We start from the raw sequence: 23,793 nt of genomic DNA on the forward strand, positions 1-23,793 counted from the left end.
AATTTATATATTTATAGAATTTATATATTTATAGAATTTATATATTTATAGAATTTATATATTTATAGAATTTATATATTTATAGAATTTATATATTTATAGAATTTATATATTTATAGAATTTATATATTTATAGAATTTATATATTTATAGAATTTATATATTTATAGAATTTATATATTTATAGAATTTATATATTTATAGAATTTATATATTTATAGAATTTATATATTTATAGAATTTATATATTTATAGAATTTATATATTTATAGAATTTATATATTTATAGAATTTATATATTTATAGAATTTATATATTTATAGAATTTATATTTTTTTTTTTTTTTTTTTTTTTTATATATTTATAGAATTTATATATTTATAGAATTTATATATTTATAGAATTTATATATTTATAGAATTTATATATTTATAGAATTTATATATTTATAGAATTTATATATTTATAGAATTTATATATTTATAGAATTTATATATTTATAGAATTTATATATTTATAGAATTTATATATTTATAGAATTTATATATTTATAGAATTTATATATTTATAGAATTTATATATTTATAGAATTTATATATTTATAGAATTTATATATTTATAGAATTTATATATTTATAGAATTTATATATTTATAGAATTTATATATTTATAGAATTTATATATTTATAGAATTTATATATTTTATAGAATTTATATATTTATAGAATTTATATATTTATAGAATTTATATATTTATAGAATTTATATATTTATAGAATTTATATATTTATAGAATTTATATATTTATAGAATTTATATATTTATAGAATTTATATATTTATAGAATTTATATATTTATAGAATTTATATATTTATAGAATTTATATATTTATAGAATTTATATATTTATAGAATTTATATATTTATAGAATTTATATATTTATAGAATTTATATATTTATAGAATTTATATATTTATAGAATTTATATATTTATAGAATTTATATATTTATAAAATATTTCGATTTTCACGTCTGATTTTTACCGTCACTTAGTAAACTCGACTGTCTTAGTAAAGAAAATTAACTGTTTAAAGTGAGAATGTTTATTAAAGACCTAAGCCAGATGTTTGAAAAGGTGTCATTACAGAATCATTTAAAAAATCCTACATAAATTATGAAATATTTATGATGCCCACTTTTTTTAACCGGTTCTTACTAAAGGTCGGCCATCTTTTTCTTATAATGCTAGATATTACTTTATTATTATAATAATAACGAACACATTAAAACGTAAGGGAGAAATGCGGACAGCAGTTGTTATTAATTCTGTGCTAGTATAGTTCAGTGTAAAGTTCCGCGAACATTTTAGGAAACTAGGTACATTTGTATATGTGAGCAGAGCTTTATTCTAAGCAGCATATGTACTCATTCACGATTGTGAATGATTGACGATTTGTACTACTAGAGTTTTTACTTTTATCGACGTGCATGGTGGGTTTCGTTTATAATGTTTAAAGTAAAATAAAAATATTTATTACGTACGTTTGAATGCCCTTTTGGAAGTTTAGAGTTGGATTAGCTTTTGTTTTAAAGGTGGTTGTAGAAGAAAGAAATCAGAAAAATGGTAGTAAACATACAAAACTTGAAGCAGAGCAGAAGACACTTTTAGCCCGATGTTGCTGTTGTAGTTGTATATTGTACTTCAAATTAGTAACTGATGCATCTTTTGATGGTGATCGATTGATTTTTTGTCAGATTTATAGTTGTTTTAGTTTTTGATACCATTTAGTAATATTAAGTAGAGAAGTATGATTAATATAAATTTAAGTTGCCGTATTTTTTTTATTTTTTGTTGAATACTATTGTTTTGTTACAATCAAGTAGTGTCTATTTAATTGATTATACTAACACACATCTTCATACTAACACACAATTTAAGAAATTTATATTTACCTAAGTATAAAGACAGACAATCTGTCTACAAGACTATTTTATCGGTTCAAGAAGTTAATAACCTATACAATTTAACTATTGTCATTGCTTTCTACTTTATTGTGGTCTACTTTGTATTCCAGCGCCATTAATTTAAGTTATAATGAACACATGAAAATATAATTACTGTGTTTTTTTAAAAATGTTAAACACATACTTCATTTTAGCACTTAGGTAAGTGTTCGACTTCGAGGATAATTGCGGGTTAGTTTCAATATTACATTTATGTAGATCTTGTTGATATTTTATTGCAACTGTCAATTACACCTCAGTCTCTCGTATTGGTTCCGCCAGCTTTAAATTACAAAAATTAATAACAAATATCTCATAATTACTTTTGAAACAAACGATAATGAAAATTTAAAGCGGATCAATCAATAATTTTAGAATTGAAGAAGAATAATATTAATTGTAGAAAATAATCAAGAAAGTAAAAGGTATAGACTGGTGTATATGTATATAAATATATATGTATAATGAGCAGATCTGTTTCATAATGAAAGAAACAAAAAGTAAAGTAAGTTTGTGTTAAATGTCATAAATTTAAAACCTCTATGGTTATACGTAAAACAATTATACGTAAAACGTAGCAACCGGATACTTTAGTTTACATGTACTTTTTAAAATATTGCAATTGTTTAAGAAAGGATTTCTTTCATTTTTTCTAAGATTAGTTTATCAATCCAAATACCCAATCTATATAGTCAGCTGGCGACTAAAATAGGTACCTTTCAATGTTACGTTTTTGACATAGCTAATTCACTGTTATAAGAAGTGAAACATACAACCAAACAAGAGCTCCAACTATTTTGTGCCCAATAACCACTTCTAATCCATAGTGCCGTAGTATCAACAGGACCGTGACACATGCAAAAGATAGTTTTTTCCTGTATCACGAACATTTTAAATTTTATCTAATCTTGAAATTACTATACATTCATTTGTGCCTTCCTGAAAACCTGTTATTGTAAATTACTACGTAACGGGACAAATTGTTTCGGTATTTATATTTTGTTCTTTAATTTTGAATCTTGGTGAAGCAGCAAAGTAGTAGGGAATTGCGTAATAGAGTTACTATAACTTATAAATGTGTGTAAGTAAGGTTACCCAGTTTAAATGAAATTACAAAAATGCACTTGATACAAGAATGATATTAGTAACGCACTTACAAAAATAAAACATGTCTTTTTTCCGGAGTTTGATGAGCTACAACTTTTAATGATTAATAATAGTTTACAGCCTGCCGATACAATTGCCTGAATACAATCACCATAATTTACCTAAGCCGCTAAGAGATCAAAAATTTGCATATACTACTTTGAAAATTACCGTTATACAACAGCGTTTTTCACGAGTTAGGGAATTATGTACTTTTATTATGCTATTCTACACATAAGAAAATTTTCATTGATTTTATATTAACGTATTTAACAGTATTACATAATAGTAGAAATAAGAAACAAGTAAAATAAGGTAAAATCTCCATTGTCTATACCTCCCATGGGATGCAGACCCAGTTACAAAAAAAATACTCGTTTAACAGTGTGCTTTGAAACGGCAATGAATCAGAAATTCAGGTGAATTAACTATAGATTATCTGACATTAAAAATCCAAGGATAAGATTATTCAGAAAGTCTTCAGAAATTGGTAGGTTTTAATACAAAGCATACCATATAGGATAACTATAGTTTGTTTGGTTGGTGTAACGTTAAAAAATCTCTTAGAACCTCCTTAGATCCTTATAGTCCAAGTCACTTTTATACATCAACTCCAAACTACAATTTTGTTATTATTATTATTACTAATAAAATAAAATAAACCTTATATTCTTTTATACTATATTACCGATAATTTAAGCTGTAAAAAATATATATCAAGAATTTAATTTAAACGATTGTTCTATTTTGTGACTGATAATAGGAAACGAGGTGATCCGTTCCGACATTCTGATATATGTAGTTGTAAACAGTGGATTGGCTCACATTTTTCAGATAACAAACCAAAACATTAAACGACCACCGCGGCGGATTTCGTTAACAAATCTGAACCAACTCAGATCTCTTTTTTTTAATCGGGTTTGGTTGCAGAAATAATTAAACTAATCACTTAATATTTGGGGTATGTCAGTTTGCAAAAAAAATGTATAAATACGAACAACAAAAATACACTACTTCGTTTTCTATAGAACGTCTAACTTTAAATGAATTAAGACATACTGAAAGAAAACAAGTGTTAGCGACGAAGCTGAAAACAATTAAGAAAGAAGCCGGAGTTGTCTTTGTTATCTTTTATAATAAAGAATAAGAATAAAATACGCTTTACGATCTATTTAAAAGCCCAATTATCAGCATGTCGCGGAACTAATTAGCAAACCGGAAGCCTATTATCAATCGTTAAGGCTCGAGCCGCAAAACGAAACCAAAGCCAAAATTATATGGGTGGGTTTAAAGTCGTGATATTTGATATCATGAAAATACATCTGTGAAATTCATTTCGGACACCGGCGTTAAATATCTTATTATTTAGCAACTTTTGGTTTATAAAATATATAAGATATAAAATATATAAGAATAACACAATCTTCATCAGAAAAACAGCCAGTCAATCTGGTCCTTTATGATCTTTGCTTTTTTTGGTCGTGTCAGAAAAATTTGTTAACTTGCTACACTTGCACACTTTCAAACTGTGTCCTTTCCAGAATGGTACATATATGTACATACATATTGCTTTTTATAACAAGCAAGAGATATAGTTCAAATGGTTTTTTGTAAACTAAAATGATGTATTACATAAATATGTATTTACAGTTAAAAAAAACAATTTAAGCAAGAACCCTTATTTTTCTGTAAATGTATAAATAAGCATATTTCAGAGACAAGTCCGAAATGGGTGACAATTAATGCATATTAACATAAGCAACACACAATAAGTTCTTATTGATGGCAGGGTGCGAATAATATAAAAATCAATTTTAAAAACAAAACTTTTATAATTAGAGATGTTTTGGTTTTTAATAAAACAAAACACTTTCTAGCTGCCAATACATAAAATCATAGACAATTCTTACCGGTACTGAAATCTGGTCGTTAGTTGGGTTTGCACGTGAGTTTTCAATTGCAATTAATGATGGTAATGACAATAGTCATACGTACAACGAAAATTCGTTAATTTTTGTAGGTTTATTAATTTGTTTTTGTTATGTTTTATATAGTTTTCCAATTATTTTTTTATAGTAATTCATGTTGTAGGTTGAATCAATCGGGAATGGATAAGCAATAATTATAAAGGGATGAAAAATATTGAAATAAAATTAGAAGGTTTAGCAACATTTTTTGCATGGTGCTTATGCTGATTGTGGTTCTTGTATTACATATATATTTGCTATCTAAACTCTTACATTCGGTAATTCAAATAATGTTGTGATGTTAATATAAACATTCCGATAAACATCCATCACTCTATGATATACGACGTTTTAAGTTTTATTTCCAAATACTTATCCAAAGTTTAAAAAAAAGTAACAACACATGAAACCAACAACATACGCCCTTATTGAATGAGTAAAGTTTATACTATTAAGAATAAAGAAATTTTTTACCGCCTGGAGTAAATAAAATGGCAGACAAATATTGCAGATAGTATTATTGTAATGAGTATCTGGATGATATTTGTTCTAAACAAATCCGAATATTATCTTTTATCTCGGATAAAAATGTTAATCCACGAAATCCATTATCTAAAATATACAATTGGTTCGGGGCTATGACATTAGAATAACAAGATGCGTAACGGGCCAAAATTTTGATCTAAGAAACGATTTGATTAATGTTTGGTTCAATTTCAATATGATCTAATAAAATACTATTTAAAAATTGATGTCGTGACTATTATTTTTTTTAAGTTTTTGTTTTGAAATATTCATTTGTTAAAATCGCCGCTACTACATATCGCAATTACTATTCGCGCTTATAGTTACATTTTCTAATGCAACAAAACTTTTTCAATTGAATATGTTTAAAAAAATCGAGGAGGTCCTACGTGAAGACAGCTTAAGGCAAACGGATTAAAAGAAGTTCAAAAAAAAAAAAGAGAGAACGCTATAGTCGAGTTCCCCGACTATCTGATACCCGTTACTCAGCTAGTGGAAGGAGAGTCTTAAACACAGTTTTTGGCGGTTTGTAGGCGTTAGAGTGGGCGTGGCAGAAAGTTTTTTGGCAAATCGATAGAAATTTACAAGACTAATACAAAATTGAAAAAATATCTAAACATTTTTCAAAAGTGTGGGCGTAGTAGCTTTGGGCGGTTTGCGGGCGTTAGAGTGGGCGTGGCAAAAAGTTTTTTGGCAAATCGATAGAAATTTACAAGACCAATACAAAAATGAAAAAATACCAAAACATTTTTCAAAAGAGTGGGCGTGGCAGTTTTGGGCGGTTTTTTTGGCGTTAGAGTGGGCGTGGCAACATGAATCGACAAGCTTGCGCTGCGTCTATGTCACTGGAGTCTGTATGCTTAATCTCAACTTTCTAGTTTTTGTAGTTCCTGAGATCACAGCGTTCATACGGACGGACAGACAGACGGACATGGTCATATCGACTCGGCTATTGGTCCTGATCAAGAATATATATACTTTATATATATGGTCGGAAACCCTTCCTTCTGCCTGTTACATACTTTTCAACGAATCTAGTATACCCTTTTACTCTACGAGTAACGGGTATAAAAACAAATTTGGCGATCACTTCCCACCCAATATTGCGCCCTTTTTATACTAGATTCGTTGAAAAGTATGTATGTAACAGGAAGATGGAAGCGTTTCCGACCATATAAAGTATATATATTCTTGATCAGGATCAATAGTCGAGTCGATCTGGCCATGTCCGTCTGTCCGTCCGCACACTTGAAAAATGTTTTGATATTTTTTTCATTTTTGTATTGGTCTTGTTAATTTGTACGCCCACAAACCGCCAAAAACTGCCAGTGTTGAAAACTCTCCTTGGCACTTCCACTAGCTGAGTAACGGGTATCAGATAGTCGGGGAACTTGAATATAGCGTTCTCTCTTGTTAAATATATTAAATCGATAAAAATAATTCAACTGAATCTTATTTGCATTTTAAATACTGAAAATGAAAAAAATTAGTCATTTACATATAGACTTTAAAACATATACAAAGTAAATTAATATAACTACTGTAATTTATAAAAAAGATTTTCCAATTGCGGAATAACCCAAGAATCATTGTCTACTTATATATTTCACACGTCACAAGCTGAATACTCTAATGACAAATATTCTAATATAAGGTCGTTTATGAAATTTATTGTATATTATGTACATATTCTCGGCTATTCGGCTATTATTATTTCTATGTTGTATTCCAATAATTGTTGTGTTAAGGAAAAACTAGAGTTTTTACGTGGCAATTTATTAAAAATAATATAGGTTTGAAATCTAAGAACTTGTAACAAGAAGGACCTATTTTGTCAAATTTACAATGCATTAGCATAGGTGTGCACACTTACAGAGATCGGCTGTCACTGTATGCGTACATGAAGAGCCTAGAGCCAGCTGTAGAACCAGCACAAAAAAAATCGTCTGCAAAGAACTCGTTTGGCGTTACGCATCTTGTTATTCTAATGTCTTTGTTTTCACCCTGTTCCAATTTTTACTTTCGAAAAATTGTCACGGATTTGAATTGCCCTCTGATAAAACATTCCACCAGGCATTCAGATGACGGATTTAAATTTTGGAAAACCAAAATTAACTTTACAAGAAATTATTATAATTCATGATAATCGCTGGACCTATATTAAAAAACATTAATGTGAATATTTCGTCTTTATAAGAAAGAAAATAAATTTTTGTCAATGAAATAAATATTTATATTTAGAAAAGCATTTTATTTAAGGAGAAATTCTCACGTGACGTTAGGCCAGTTTTCGACTTTGTTATGAAGACGCATTTAGACTGACAAAATTATATGATTATTGATTAAAATTATTGATGTAAATGTGCTTATTTCTTATTAACTTATTTTTATTTATTAACTAATTGTTTTAGCTGTAAGTATTTTGTTAGGCTTGAAGAAGTTTAAATGCCAACTTTTGTGTGGGTACAAGATAGATACCTTTGACTGCTAGACGCACAAAAATGCAATATATTTCTTGGATTTATAGGTTGAGGTATAATTACGGTCGTTTCGCAACTCTGTCCTGTTAAAAACTTAGGACTACCCTACAGATGACTGTAATTTTAAAATGCTTAGAAAAAAGTATTTACTGCTTATCGTTTAGAATAGCATTTGTTCACATTCATTAAAAACGAGCCAAAATTTTATCAACTATGAGGTTCTAAAACTCAGTGAAAGCATATGCTTTTGTTTAAGGTGCACTCATGACAATTTGAGGTTTAGTTTGACACGCAATGGAAATTTTATAAAATGTCCCTAGCAAATAAGGAAAACTTTGTTCTGTTAACATTTTTTTCATTGCTAACTTCGAGTAAAAATTGGAACAGGTCAGTTTGTTAATCGACTTTGCAATACTTCATTAAAACAAAAGTCATTTACTTAAAGTTTTGTTTTAGAAGAGAAATAACAACGGAGCAGGAAAATATCTTTTATATTTTCAAGTGATAAGCATGGAAACAAGATTTTTCTTATCGATTTATGCTGCAATTTTGTTTTGTATTACATAATTAAAATGAGACCTTAGAGCTACTAAAGGAGTTCAAGTCAGCTTTTTGTAAAACAAGCATGAGGAAGCGCCTGCCTTTCGACATTCACGACCTTCAGATACCCATTACTAAGCTAGTGGGAGTGCAAAGAAGAAATTTCAAAATTTGTTTGACATATCAATAGAAATTAGCAAGACAATAATCTAATCAATTAAAATCAACAAAGTTTTCAAAAGTGAGAGTTTAAGTTTCAGAAGCAAAACTTGGACATTGAGTAGCGACCTGTTGTGTTGCACTACGTGCAGCTGACTAGGCTGGCAACCAGGCGAAGGATAACCCAGCCGCAGGCACCAAATGCCCTTGAAATGGGAATCCATTTAGGTGTGGGTCCTCCCAACTGCCAAACCACCAAGCTCGGCTGCAGTGCACTTTCAGCTCATGGGGACGAACACTTGTGGATGGCACTGTGGCCATCTGAGTTTAGCCATCCATAAATATTTATTTACCCGCTCGTCGGCTTGCGATTGTAATTGTTGTACCCGATTGTCGTTAGTTGTGTAGAGCAACTACCCCCGGCCCAACTTTTGCTTGTTTGCTTTACGATATTTACGAGTGAAATTAATTATTAAACACAAAAGAGCGCAGTCGGCATAATAAGCAAATAAGTCTTAGCATTTCGTGTTTACAAGAAAGTTGATACCTATGCGATTCTTGCCGGATGGCTTGCTCTCTCAAATCGAACTTTTTGTCAATAGCAAAATAACCAACAGACGAATCACATGATTTTCATGGAGACTAAAAATAGTTCTATGGCTGCCGTCGAAAATCTGGTATCTATATGGACCAGTCTAAAGTGTTTTGTTCTTTGTAGTGGCGGGAAATTAGTGAAGCACTGGTCAGTCGTACTACCATGGAAGTCTTTCGCAGAGATATATGGAAAATGGGCTAGAAGAGCATGACATATACTGTTGTGTCGATATTTTCTACAAGGACCTTGAAAGTTTATGGTGGGGACATACAAAATTCTCAACAGGCCGTACCAATATCAGGTGAAGAGTCGCTAGTCGATAGAGTAATAAGTAGGTAAGGCTAAGGTAATGGCAAATTGCGCAGGTAATGGCAAATTGGATCCGTAACTTCGGGATAAAGATTGGCTCTGATGATTGAGATAGTCGTGCTTGATTTGGAAACAACAACATGATTTATGTGCTCGGTCTGGGTAAATAGAGTTTCTCACTAGAATACTCAATAGAATTTCCAAGCTTAATATGAATATGAAACGGACGGGTATTGACTTTATATGGTCGCAAATGTTTCCATCATTGCGTTGCAAACTTCTGATTGAATTCACTATACCCCCTGCAAGATCATCACCAAAATCTTTCAATTATAATGCAAGAAACTTAAAGACTAGTGAATATAGTGTCATAAAAAATACAAGTAGTACGAGAGACAGCAAAAGCATTCCGAATACGGAGTCTTAAATTTGCACGTAATTTAGTGAGGTTAAGAAGGTAAGTTCCTTAGATCACAGACAGACATGACCAGATCGACATGGGTTGTGGTTATGATCAAGGATATATGTATATACTTTTTATGTTCAAAAACCTTTCGGCTTCCTATTACGCCATTTTCCAACGAACCTTGTATAACAGTGTGGGCAAGACAAGCGGGGCAATCTTTTAAAATAAGATCCGAAAAACTAGGCGTTACAAAAATATATATAATATAATATAATATATCACGACTTTAATTAATTTATGACTAAGAATACGTTCAAAAGTTGTTGGAGTTTAAAAATCCAAAATAAAACCCTTGTTTAGCAAAAATTTCTTTAGGTTTAATTTAACTAATAGGGATTATTATTTTTTTTAATTTAAATTTATTTATACCAAATGAAAAATAGTTTTACGTCGACATATAGCACGGAATTGTTTAGAAACTGCGGGCATGGAAGAACAAGATTTTCTAGCCTTTTTCCTGAACCAAAGTTTTTCAGCTTGTGTGTAAAAAAGTGCGTTATAATTTCATATGAAACACAGGGACTTTCAATTTTGAAAACGTTCAGAATCTTGTGTTTTCTTTTGGGAATTTGGCTTCAGCACAAGGCTCCCCATTATTAATTTCCAAAATATTATTTTTTGCACGTTCACCCCCTTTCTCCTGTGTTATTCTTTATTTAATCAGATTTTTTTCTTATAAGCTAATCAAATATCATTAAAATGCCCTTTAATCGACATATAAATCGATTTTACGTTTCTGTTTAGTTGTCTTCCTACCCACCACACTTTCTGGCCCATCGTCACAACGTGGACTGCCATCCACAGTGTTACCTTGATGTGGCACTCTAAAGTCTGTAAAACAGCCAGTCCCACATTTTTGAAAAAATGTTGATTTCTTTAATATTTTATTTATTTGTCTTGTCAATTTCTATCGATATGCCACGCTGAGTTGACGATTTATAATTAAAACTGACAACGAAGCCCGACGTTATTTTACTTACAAAAACAGAATTCATTTAAAAACATTAAGCTATATATACCCTTATACTCTTGCAGTAATTAAAAATCGAAAATAGGACTACCTTTAATGTGTAGTTTGTTCCCGATTATTTCTGTTGTATAATCCGCATTTTTCACTGTCGGTTTTCTTTTATTAGTAAGCCCTCACCAGAATCTTTCAATTATTATGCAAGGAACATAAAGATACGCGATTATACTATTCCGAACAAGGAAAACTAAAATTTTAATTTCACTTAATGAGTTTTTTTTATGAAAATTACATGCAAATTGTTAAGAAAGGATGAAAAAAAATGAAGAATTTTTAGGTACTAAAAAATGTTATAATATGTATAAATTTGAAAAATGTAACAGGTCGTAAGACATAAAAGTTTAAAAAAGGTTTGGCATTGTATTGGGACACTTCGACACATTTTACCCTATATTTCAATTAGCTAGATAATATATAATTATAGGATCAGAATGAATCAATTTTAAACTGTTTTTAGGATTAATATGACAATAATAATGCTAATTTACAAGAAACAGATTGAAACTGGTAGACAAAAAACTTGAAGGAACAGATACAGCTGAATAGAAAGAAAAGCATTGAAAGCTTTACCTTACACCAAAGAAGAGTAGTTTTTTTAAAAATCAATCTACAAAAGTGATGTAGGCAGAAGCATGAAAAGGCTTACACTTTGCCTACCTAAGCTAATTACGCCTTTCAAAATGATACAGGAGCTTCGGCTTGCCGAGTATTTTAATCTGCTTATGGTGTGTGAATCCTTACATTTTACTTTATTTTTTTCTAATTTACGTAATTGTACTGTGTTCAATTCAAAGTGTTCAATTCAGAAAACACAAATACAATGTTATAGTTCAATTATAAGAGCAAATAAATGATTTAAAGATGGGTTATTAATTGTCTAAGCCGCCAACTGAATTTTACCATGATCGTAAGTTGATCGTAATTGATATAATTTATATCGCACTTATCTTGAATTGAAAATAAAATGATTATGACGAAACCGTATAAATCCACGTGTTATGAAATGCGTGAATAAATCTTAAATCTAAAACGAATGCATATATGTATATGTATATGTATATGTATATGTATATGTATATGTATATGTATATGTATATGTATATGTATATGTATATGTATATGTATATGTATATGTATATGTATATGTATATGTTTTTTTTTTTTATATGTATATGTATATGTATATGTATATGTATATGTATATGTATATGTATATGTATATGTATATGTATATGTATATGTATATGTATATGTATATGTATATGTATATGTATATGTATATGTATATGTATATGTATATGTATATGTATATGTATATGTATATGTATATGTATATGTATATGTATATGTATATGTATATGTATATGTATATGTATATGTATATGTATATGTATATGTATATGTATATGTATATGTATATGTATATGTATATGTATATGTATATTATGTATATGTATATGTATATGTATATGTATATGTATATGTATATGTATATGTATATGTATATGTATATGTATATGTATATGTATATGTATATGTATATGTATATGTATATGTATATGTATATGTATATGTATATGTATATGTATATGTATATGTATATGTATACGTATACGTATATGTATATGTATATGTATATGTACATATATGTATATACAGTTGAGTCCGGTATGGCTTGGTTGGTCCCCATACTAAGTTATAGAAAGGACCGCCGCTTGAAGCGCAAACCGCTTATACCGACGAGATTTTTCATAATTCAACCGGATACTGCGACGCACAATGGCGCAATAGATACAGATGCTATACAAAAATTACAACGGATCGTAGCATGGGATATCGATTCAAATCGGTTCAGTATTTTAGAGTTTACACGTGTTCAATGTTGAACCTTTTTTGGATTGCAAAAAAAAGCAGGTATTTTTTGTAGAACATTTGGACTTTGCAGTCGATTTCTATGTAAAAAATGTAACCGAATGGCTTGGTTACGGTCCCTATGGAAAGGGTCATCAAATCTCGGCAAAACCAAAGTACCGAAGTACTAATTTTCACATATTTTTTAACTTTGATGGAGTTATATAAATCGATTCCCTTTCATTCCCTGGGTTTGGAGTATGAGGTGTTGTTCTTGAATATGTTCTTTATCAGAATCAAAAGAGATCGGGTCCCCCCACGACCCACCCCGAATTTCCCAGGCAAAAGATACTTTCAACTCAGCGTAAAAAACGCGCGGCTTAGTGCAAATGCTACAAGCGAAGTCGCACATTTTTTCCTGTATTTGGCGGCTTGTTTTTCAATCAAGATAAAAAAAAATGACAAAAAAATATAAAAAAAAGTCGTTAAAGTTTATTTATTTTTTTGTTTTTAAAACATAATATATGTACCATATTTGCATTTCAGAGAAAACAAATGAAAAGATTTTATTAAATAAAAATTGAGAAAACTGCCTCCAAAAACATTAATATTTATCACACCATATTAATCAAAAGGTATAAAAATTACCTTTCACTTAAAAAAAATTAGGAAAATATCTCAACTGGTTCAAGAGTTATGATTTTTGTAACCCTAAAGTATCTAAGGCGCCACTGTGCGATGGGCGAAAATAATGCCAACAAATTTGAGCATCAACCGACTTTGTTAGAAATGTATGTATATCTGTCAGTGACCGACGCACTATGGGAAATTTGACCACTTTTTCTGGCCTAAATTAATAACTCCAGAACGGGGAGAGATATTCAATTGGTGTTTTTTGTATGGGGTTACACTAGTCCATATCTTTAATGATACCAAAAATTGCGGGCGTGGCACCGTCCTTTCTATTTTTTGTAATTAATAACTAAAGAACGAAGAAAGATATTTAGTTTTTTTTTGCATTAATTTGTACAAGTACATATCTATACGTACTCCAAAAACTAGGGGCGTGGCACCGTCCCTTATATATATATATTATTAATTTTCGTGAAGGCTTTCTCTAATTTTGTATGCTTTTTTTAATCTCAGCAAAAACAACGGATTTCGTGATAGTGTTTATATACTAAATTATTTTACAGAACTTAACAACAATAGTACTAATTAAAATAACAAAACAATTCAGCAACCGCCTTGTTTAACTCCCGTTTAGCATGAGATTACTCTGAATTTGGAAAAGTAGGGTTAGGTCCTAAAATCTATAATTTCTTCCAAAATCGGTAAAAGTGGTTTTTTAAATTAAAATAATCTGAACAAGAATAAAATAAGCTACAACATGAGGTATATTTCATTGATGCAATCTGCTGCAATCACTTTAAATCTTTATTCAAAGTTAGACATTATGGAAAAAAATACTTTTGTAAAGTAACTAATATTTTTACTAAATTACTGGGACAACACTAGTTTTTTTTTATTGAACGCAATATTAGGCAAACGCCTAATAGAAGACCCACTGATTAAAATACTTTTTACAGAATGGAAATTAACGCTTTGGTTCCAAAGATATTAAAACTTTTGTAACGACAGAAAAACTTAACGTTTTTCTGGTATGCAGCACTAAAGATTGGTCAATTATGAATGCGTACATATATATTATTGTAATATTCCGACTTTCAGAAAATGGGTTTTGCCCAGAAAAAGGGGTCAAATTTCCCATAGTGCGACGTCACAAAAATGTTATAAATAAATCAAAAACTACTGCAACAAACCAAAATCACTGAAATCACAAGAAATAAATCTTTATATATTATGCTTATGAATACGCAATATACATACATATGTATACGACTTATGAAAAACCCATGTTATTTAATTAAATTTGTTTAATTTGGTGTTTGATTAAAAAATTAATTTGTTTTATGTTAAATCATATTACGAACATGGCAACCATAAAATAAACAAAAAAAATTTTTTTCCACCTTTCTGTTCAGTGCGTCTTCCGCGTATAACGACGTAAATTCGTCGGTCCCTTGAAAGTCGCTATAACCGGATTCTACTGTATATATATATACAATATTAATTTAAAAATATATGACTATGATAGCATATAAAATATCGATATGATAAAAGTGATTAGTGTGTATACGTATAAATTTAAGAAAATATATCACAATAAAATAAAAATTTCATAACTTAAACGAATATTATAAAAAGTTTTGATCCTTTTTTGGTAATTATTTTTAAGTTCTAGTATTTAAGTTCAAATAAATGTTGGTTTTGATGGGACACTTACTTGTGTTTGCAAGCGAGTTAGTCCACGAATCCAAAGAATTTGTCCAGCCCTAGGCTTTTTGTCAGAATCAATAGAATCAAAGCGTTCCTCACCCAAATTCATTCCATCTGTGTACTCCTCGGGATGTCCGCGACCCCACCTAAAATATAAAAACTTTATTAAATAAATTGCTTTCTTCTTATAATTTTATAACAATAAAATAAACGTAAAACTTTTTAATTTTGAAAATATTAAAAAACTAATTTTTGAGCATAGTCGTCACTTGTATTAACTTTTATGAATAAACGTATAAAATCCCTTATCCTTTTAACTGTGTTTTTTTTTTATTTCTTATGTTGCATGGTAAGCATTTTCGGTCAAAGTCTTGCCTTATTCATACAAAAATCTTCTCTTACATTTTTAAGTTTGATTGGACAGTTTCCTGAAGCATTCGATTCTATTACCTTTAGATATCTGCCCATATGCATGGTGTCATCCAATTTATCGTAGACTATTTATTCTTTACCTAACGTTGCTGTTTGGCGCATATGATACTTTCCCTCGGGTCCTGAGACATAGAAGTCGGGTACGGAGTTTTAAATGACACACTAACTCGGAAAACTAAACCTGCTTTCGAAACCTTGTGTTCGCTGTTTTTCATCGATCGAGTTGCGTAAGAAGGCTTTTCGTTTTCTCAACAAAGGGGACAAATACATGAAAACAAACAAAAAAAAATCTGATACGAGGCATTATGCCTCGAACATATAAGATATTTATTTTAAATAAATTAGCTTGTAACGTTATTAAATGCACAAAAAAAGAGAGAACCAAATTGGCTACGTTCTGAAACAAACATGCGCAACGTATCGAAAGCAGTTCCTACACCTTTTACAAACTATTTACGATTCTAGTAAAGCCTTTATTATGCGAGTATACCTTGCAGGTATCCCTGAAACGAATTGAACCAGATGTGTTCAACTCCGAAACAATGCGACTTTAAACGAAAAGACTGCAATACGTGGTACATTATAAAATTGCGGTAGAAGAGTCACACAAGCGGAACGAAATCGAGTTGAGGTTTACTCCAACCAGCAACACCAGAATCAACAAATATTAAATATAATATGCTTAAGGGGAATATACAGCTATTCAAAAGTTTTTCTCTGAATCCACCCCAACATTAAACACATGAGCGACTTTTATCACAGCAAAAAATGTATGCGCCACAATACCTTCCCCCAAACAAATACCACATAATCACATAAATACATTGGAACACACATACACTCTATTGCCAAACCACTAATAAATCTTGTTTAAGCATCCAAAAAGAAATTTAATCATTCCAGAGGATTGTCCGAAAAATAGACATATGTATGGAATTTAATATTGCCTTTTGACCAATAAAATATACGCAAATCTACCCACCATCAACTATGGAAATACCTATTTACTTTTTTTTAATATTTTTGTCATATATTAACATATATGTCATATATGTTAATTATTAACTTTTACTCCTTGAACATGTATTTATATTGAACATGTTTCTTTCTTTAAAATTTATTTACAACAAACAAATACCCGTTAACTAATATTTACTAAATAAATTACACAAACAGAATAAACATTTTCAAATTAACTTAACCACTATTTTTTAAATACGTAACATTAATTACATTTGGGGGTTAGCTTTAAGGTATCTTATTGTATCATACCCTGTACCAATCTCAAATAGTTTTTTTTTTTGTATATTTAATAACTCACTTTTTAATAATATGCCTATATTTAATTTAATATAAATTTAAGAAGAAAAAACTTTTAAACGTTGCATTTATTTTGGCTGAAAGGTATATTTAAAAAATTAAATACATGCATTTCTTATAAAAGTTGATAATAAGTATTAAGTCTATAGCTATAAAAAAAACAAGAATACAATATAGATATTGGTATTTAACTTAAATATAGACTAGACCTTATTTTGGGCCAAGCATCAATCAGTTATTAATTATACAAATATTTATGTAATAAACGTATGCAATCGAGCTTAATAGATCTTTAGCCTATTTATAGGCTTATAAATAATCGTAAAAACTTTAAACATTTACTCACGATAATATTTTAGGTAATTTTCTTGTAGGCACTGAAGTAATCAGCTGTCCCCAGACAAGTGTACCAATTCCAAAAAATATACACCATAGCCACTGATCTAATGATAACGCCTTTGTCGAGAAAGCCATTTTACCATATTGGATGATTAACACCTTAAATTTTATAAAAATTATTTAAATGTATATGTATAAATTGTAATAAAGAATACCTGTGATATCATAGTGAATATCCATATGGTGTAAAATATGGGATTTGTTAGAAGGCCTTCAATGACATTGCGCTGCCCATGGATTTTTCTAGCGTTTATTTCATTAAACAAAGTCATCATGACAAAGGTATTAAAGATAATAGTAAAGTGCTGTGTTGGTCCAGCGTTTAGTTCTTGTCCGCGTCCAGATTCAATATCGAGTATAACATCACCTTCAAGCATACAAATATTTTATTTGAAACAAAGCAATGATTATGAATATAACTTACCAACAAATAACAGTCCAAATATTATTATTAACTGATACAGCGCCTGACCCAATATGTTTTTCATCATTGTGCGGGAAATTAAAGGTTTAGTACGGCCATAGGGTTTACGGAGCAATAGATCTGGTGTAGGAAACTCTGTTGCTAAGGCAAGTGATGCCAATGTATCCATTATTAAGTTTACCCACAACATTTGTACTGCCTAAAAATTTGCTTTAAGTTAGATTTTCTTTTTTTTTTTTTTTTTAGAAACTTACTTTAAGCGGTGAATCTTGAACAGCACACGCACCAATAAATGCAACAATTACAGCTACTACGTTTACTGTTAACTGAAACTGCAAAAACTTAGCTATGGAGTCATATACGTTTCGTCCCCACATTACAGCTTTAACAATGCTGCTAAAGTTATCATCAGTTAATATAATATCGGAAGCTTCTTTGGCAACATCTGTTCCGGCTATACCCATAGCAAATCCTACATCGGCTTTTTTCAAAGCTGGGCCATCATTTGTTCCGTCGCCAGTTACAGCAACAACTTCTCGGTTTTCACTAACGGTGCTGTCAATGATACCTATAAATACGTTATTTTAGTATATAAATAAGTAACGGTTTTAAGTCGCTGATCACGTTGAACTGAATTAAAAAAATTTTTTGAAATTTTTAAACGCTAGATTCTTAAATTTATTAAATATACTTTAATGTGTATCAATGATTTTTAAATTTAATGCGTAATCTTTTGCAAATGAGATCGTGCTCATTTTATTACCGTTATACTGAAAAAGTTCTTACTTTAAAAGTTATACTGCTAACAAATATTAAAATTCAGCCGCTATAAATTAATTTTGTTTACCATATATGTCAATGCGGAACACCGAGTACGTTCTATATAAAGAAAAGTACTACAAACCTTTTACCAAAGTATACTTGTCAGTTGGGGATGAGCGTGCTAAAACTCGGAGTTTGGGCCATACTTTATCAATAAGATGCTGTTGAATCTGTTCATGTTAAAATACAGAAATTTAGAACAAATGCCAACAAATAGTAAGTACTCTTAGAACATACATCTCCGTTGCTATCCCGAATACGCCTATTAAACTCTTTGCCTTCCAGAATAAGAAAGTCATCATTGGGACGCAAAATACCGCATTTGCTGGCTATTGAACGTGCTGTATTAATATTGTCTCCAGTGACCATGCGAACGGTTATACCAGCGCGTTGACATTTTCTTATTGCATCTGGTACTTCGGGACGAACAGGATCTTCTATACCAACCACACAGAGGCATGTAAGATTTGTCATAATGTTTTCCTCATCATCCCAGTTGGGTTCGCCATCAATATGCACTTCGTTAATTGCGGCTTTGCCAGGCACAAAATCGCGGTATGCTACAGATATAGTCCTCAAACCGTCACAGGCCATTGGTTCGATAACTTCACGTATTAAACGCTCCTGCATCTCTCTTGTAAACTTCTCCAAAGTGCCCTCATGTCCATAGATAAAAGCACACCTGCAATGATTTTATAGCATTCCAATTGTTTGCTTTGTCAGTAACACTGCATCATTATTAGGGAATCAAAAAGTAAATACAATTTAGTCTTCAGGTGCGGAAAGCATTTATCGAATCTAGTTTCATTCCCATTTGAGTTTCGTTGACTTAGCTCGCGTTTAGCGGAAGTCAGAATTACCTAACAAAAATTGCCACCAGAAGCGTCCACAATGAACCATTTGAAAAAGGTTTCTTGGCAATTATGTTACGTTGACTCTCTAAATTACTGTTAAAGAGGTAAAACAAACATTTAAGTTGGCTCACTGGCGAAAGTCAACGAAAGTTAAATGTGTTTTTCGATAAATATCTTCCGTATTTTAAGTCACTGTTGCAATGTTTACCAATACGAACTTTTTCATAATAATTTCTGAAGCTCCTTTAGTATACAGCCGATACCCTCCGTTAGGACGGGGTATCACTGTGCCCATACTCTTACGAACAGAATTAAATGTATACACGCGTGTAAATTTATCCTCTGTAATTTCGTCTCGAATAGATTGATACTTCACACCTAGCCCTTGGACAAACCCCAAAAGAGCACACTCCGTTTTATTGCCAACTTGAATTGGTAAGTCTCCTGGGTTGTGCCCAGCCTTAAAAAAGAGAATAAATATATAGCTATATAGGCTAGAAATTAAATCTTATTTACCATTATATTTGAGGTGTAAGCCGAGTTAACAGATATACCCATTGTAATTAAATTTCCTACATGTTGTGGTATATCACTAAGGGTTGGCAACACCTTGCACAATTTTTCACAAATGTAGGATTGTACAACAGTCATACGATTGGTGGTAAGTGTACCAGTCTTATCAGAGCAAATGGCAGTGGCATTACCCATTGTTTCACACGCATCTAAATGACGAACCAAGTTATTGTCCTTCATCATTTTCTATTTAAAAAAATACAATTAATCGTCGTTCCATTTACTTATATTAAACTAACCTTGACAGAGTATGCAAGAGATAGGGTTACTGCCAAGGGAAGACCCTCGGGAACGGCCACTACTAATACTGTAACACCAATTATCAAATGCTTCACCAAGTTATTAGCATACGTGTTTTTCCATGGCCTCTCGTCAATAACAAACGTTTTAATGCAAAACTGAATGATCAGAATTATAACTGTAAGCACGGCAATGGTCGACCCTGCGTATCCAATCTGTATAGCTAATTTTGTCAGTTTAGCTTGAAGCACAGATTTCTCTTTTTTATGTCCTGTCTCAGCCGCTGCTGACGACGATGATTGCGGCAAATGATTCCCTTCAGACTCAGATTTGGTTACCTCACTTGTGGTTGTTTGGCGTTGAGATGGCGCTTGAGACCCCTTTATTTGCGATCGACCGTCGCTTTCACCTTATATTGTGCGAAAAGAAATATTACAAACAATATAAACATAAGTTTACTAGCTGTATTTAATAAACAAATGTTAATAAAATAAAATGAGATACTTGTGTGAGTGCCTTACTTAGATTAATATTACCCATATACCATTGCGTTTGGTCGTTATCCAATTTTATATCCTTACAGGGGGCGGATTTTAGTCAGAAATTTTTAAAGCTAACCCCATAATCGTTCGTCTGTCCACCAAAATTTTTAAACGCTAACTCAGTATTAACCATCTTTTTATAGCCTGTAGTAATATATACTATAAAACAGGAGAAGGAATCTTTTTCGACCCTATAAAGTAGATCTGGTCTAGGTCCGTCTGAACGTCGAGATCTTTAAGACTATGAAAGCTAGTGACGCCTACGCTAAGCAAATTGGTTTCAAAACATTGCCACGCCCACCCTAACGCCCACAAACCGTCCAAAACTGCGACGCTTACACTATTCAAATATGCTTTATTATTTCTATTGAGTAACGGGTATCTAACAGTCGAGAAACTCGATTATAACGTTTACTTTTGTATTCAACTAAATAATTACAGGAGTATATAAGGTTCATCTTTTTTAAGCTAGCTTTCGTTCTTGTTAATTGTTAATTATTATTATAATTTGTTATTTATTATAAGTTGAAGCTACCCCTCCGACATCATCTCTTATAGGCACATTTTTCAGCATGTGACAAATAATTCAGCCAATTCTCAAATAGAAAAGAAATTATAAAAACAATTAAAATATAAATAAAACAATGTATTAAAATCGTTCAAGATTGGAAAGCTTTCAAGATTTAAAAATAAATAATCCACTTTCCAAGTTTAAGTAAGTTTTAAAAGCAAAAAAAACTGTGTTGGAGTTTTTTGACATCCAATAGAAGTATAGAGATGATGTGGGCGGCACAATTGTTTTTGCACGCCAATATAAAAGAGATCACAAAATAATAACCAAACCACTAGAATTTTCTGTGTAAAGCTTTTGCGGTTTAAAATATAATACATGATAACATTTCAGATTTGGTTTTAATTATTTGTAAAGTCAATAAAATAACATGGTATTGCAGATAGACAACAAATTGAAAACTAACAAGAGAGAACGCTATAGTCGAGTTCCCCGACTATCTGATACCCGTTACTCAGCCAGTAGATGTGCGAAGAAGAAATTTCAACACTGACAGTTTTTTGCGGCTTGTGGGCGTTAGAGTGGGCGTGGAAAAAAGTTTTTTGGCAAATTGATAGAAGTTTACAAGACTAATACAAAAATGAAAAAATATCAAAACATTTTTCAAAAGTGTGGGCGTGGCAGTTTTGAGCGGTTTGTGGGCGTTAGAGTGGGCGTGGCAGCATGAATCGACAAACTTGCGCTGCTTCTATGTCTCTGGAGTCTGTATGCTTAATCTCTAGCTTTTGTAGTTTTGTAGTAGATCTCGACGTTCATACGGACGGACAGACGGACATGGCCAGATCGACTCGGCTATTGATCCTGATCAAGAATATATATACTTTATATGGTCGGAAACGCTTCCTTCTGCCTGTTACATACTTTTCAACGAATCTAGTATACCCTTTTACTCTACGAGTAACGGGTATAAAAATGCATCTTAAAATACCTCCAAAATTTTGTAATATTCTGCTGGAACCTATTTTAATCAAATTTAAATTTTATCATACCCGTCATGCTGCCACGCCCACTCTAGCGCCCACAAACCGCCCAAAGCTGCCACGCCCACACTTTTGAACTATGTTTTGATATTTTTTCATTTTTGTATTGGTCTTGTAAATATCTATCGATTTGCAAAAAAACTTTTTGCCACGCCCACTCTAACGCCCTCAAACCGCCCAAAGCTGCCACGCCTACACTTTTAAAAAATGTTTTGATATTTTTTAATTTTTGTATTAGTCTTGTAAATTTCTATTAATTTCCCAAAAAACTTTTTGTCACACCCACTTTAACGCCGACAAAGCGCCAAAAACCGTCAGTGTTGCAGACTCTCCTTCGCACTTCCCCTAGCTGAGTAACGGGTATCAGATAGTCGGGGAACTTGACTATAACATTCTCTCTTGTTTTTCTTAATATGTTACTTGACAATGAAATAAATATTTCAAATTTTAAAGAATTAATTTCTTGACTCGAACGACTTTACATTATTTGTTAAAATTGTTGTTAAATTAAAAGGATATTTAATAACAGGATTCAAATTTAGTTAATATTGAAAAAAAGTAGCCTTTTATTTAAGCCGATCGTTCTGCCAAAGATACCGTTAAAAAACAATTTATGACACACCTTAAAACTTGTTTTTATAATTGTAAAGTTATAAAATTAATAAATCTCTAAATATGCCAAAATTAACACGTCATCATATTGTCCTTAACACCATTACTGATAACAAAACATTATTAGTAAGTAAAAGTGTTTACTTAAATTTTCGCTAGTATGCTATTACTCGCAATATATTGTTGTTGTTGATTGTAAAATAATAAGAATAAGTATTACGCTAAAATTCACCTGTCAGATTCTTTTGCTTGTTGGCCCTTTTCGCATCTGGGATCGACAATATTTTAAAACCATACATTTTATGGTTTTATTTGTTGAAGATATTGGTTGGTTGTATTGTGGTAGGTTGCAGGTTATATTTGGTAGGTTGGTTGACAGATTGGTTGGTTGATTGGGTTGATGAAGGATGATAGGTCAATCAATTCACATCATGTATTTCACATAAGGAATATGTGAACAATTGGAATATGAAAAATTAGCAACAAAAAAAAAACAAATAATAAATATATAATATACATCTCAACAAAAATTTCGATGTATCAAAAAACATTGGTAGGACCTTTTTTATATTCCTTTACATGGTTTTAAATCATACAAACTATTATTTTGCAAA

The 23,793-nt window shown here is 30.8% G+C and overlaps 1 protein-coding gene across 15 annotated transcripts in view; it reads right to left on the bottom strand.

Annotated features, from left to right (window-relative positions):
* The window catches only part of LOC6523721 (plasma membrane calcium-transporting ATPase 1), a 40,572-nt gene that overhangs the window by 10,558 nt on the left and 6,221 nt on the right, over window positions 1-23,793 (bottom strand). For 5 of the 15 annotated variants that reach the window (XM_039377137.1, XM_039377135.1, XM_039377132.2 and 2 more), the window contains exons 6-17: window positions 23,412-23,447; window positions 20,474-20,883; window positions 20,178-20,420; window positions 19,880-20,121; window positions 19,045-19,489; window positions 18,890-18,977; window positions 18,240-18,553; window positions 17,986-18,184; window positions 17,717-17,928; window positions 17,509-17,660; window positions 15,418-15,556; window positions 5,062-5,073 (exon numbers count right to left, since the gene is read on the bottom strand). In XM_039377137.1, coding sequence (XP_039233071.1) covers window positions 5,062-5,073; window positions 15,418-15,556; window positions 17,509-17,660; window positions 17,717-17,928; window positions 17,986-18,184; window positions 18,240-18,553; window positions 18,890-18,977; window positions 19,045-19,489; window positions 19,880-20,121; window positions 20,178-20,420; window positions 20,474-20,883; window positions 23,412-23,447 — 2,492 coding nt within the window. Of the gene's footprint in view, window positions 1-1,543; window positions 1,581-1,823; window positions 2,288-5,061; window positions 5,074-13,447; window positions 13,502-15,417; window positions 15,557-17,508; window positions 17,661-17,716; window positions 17,929-17,985; window positions 18,185-18,239; window positions 18,554-18,889; window positions 18,978-19,044; window positions 19,490-19,879; window positions 20,122-20,177; window positions 20,421-20,473; window positions 20,884-23,411; window positions 23,448-23,793 lie in introns of those variants that run through there. The other 10 variants (XM_039377138.1, XM_039377136.1, XM_015191328.3 and 7 more) reach the window with 8 other exon arrangements.

This window comes from Drosophila yakuba, chromosome 4, assembly GCF_016746365.2.
Source record: "Drosophila yakuba strain Tai18E2 chromosome 4, Prin_Dyak_Tai18E2_2.1, whole genome shotgun sequence".
NCBI lineage: Eukaryota > Metazoa > Arthropoda > Insecta > Diptera > Drosophilidae > Drosophila > Drosophila yakuba.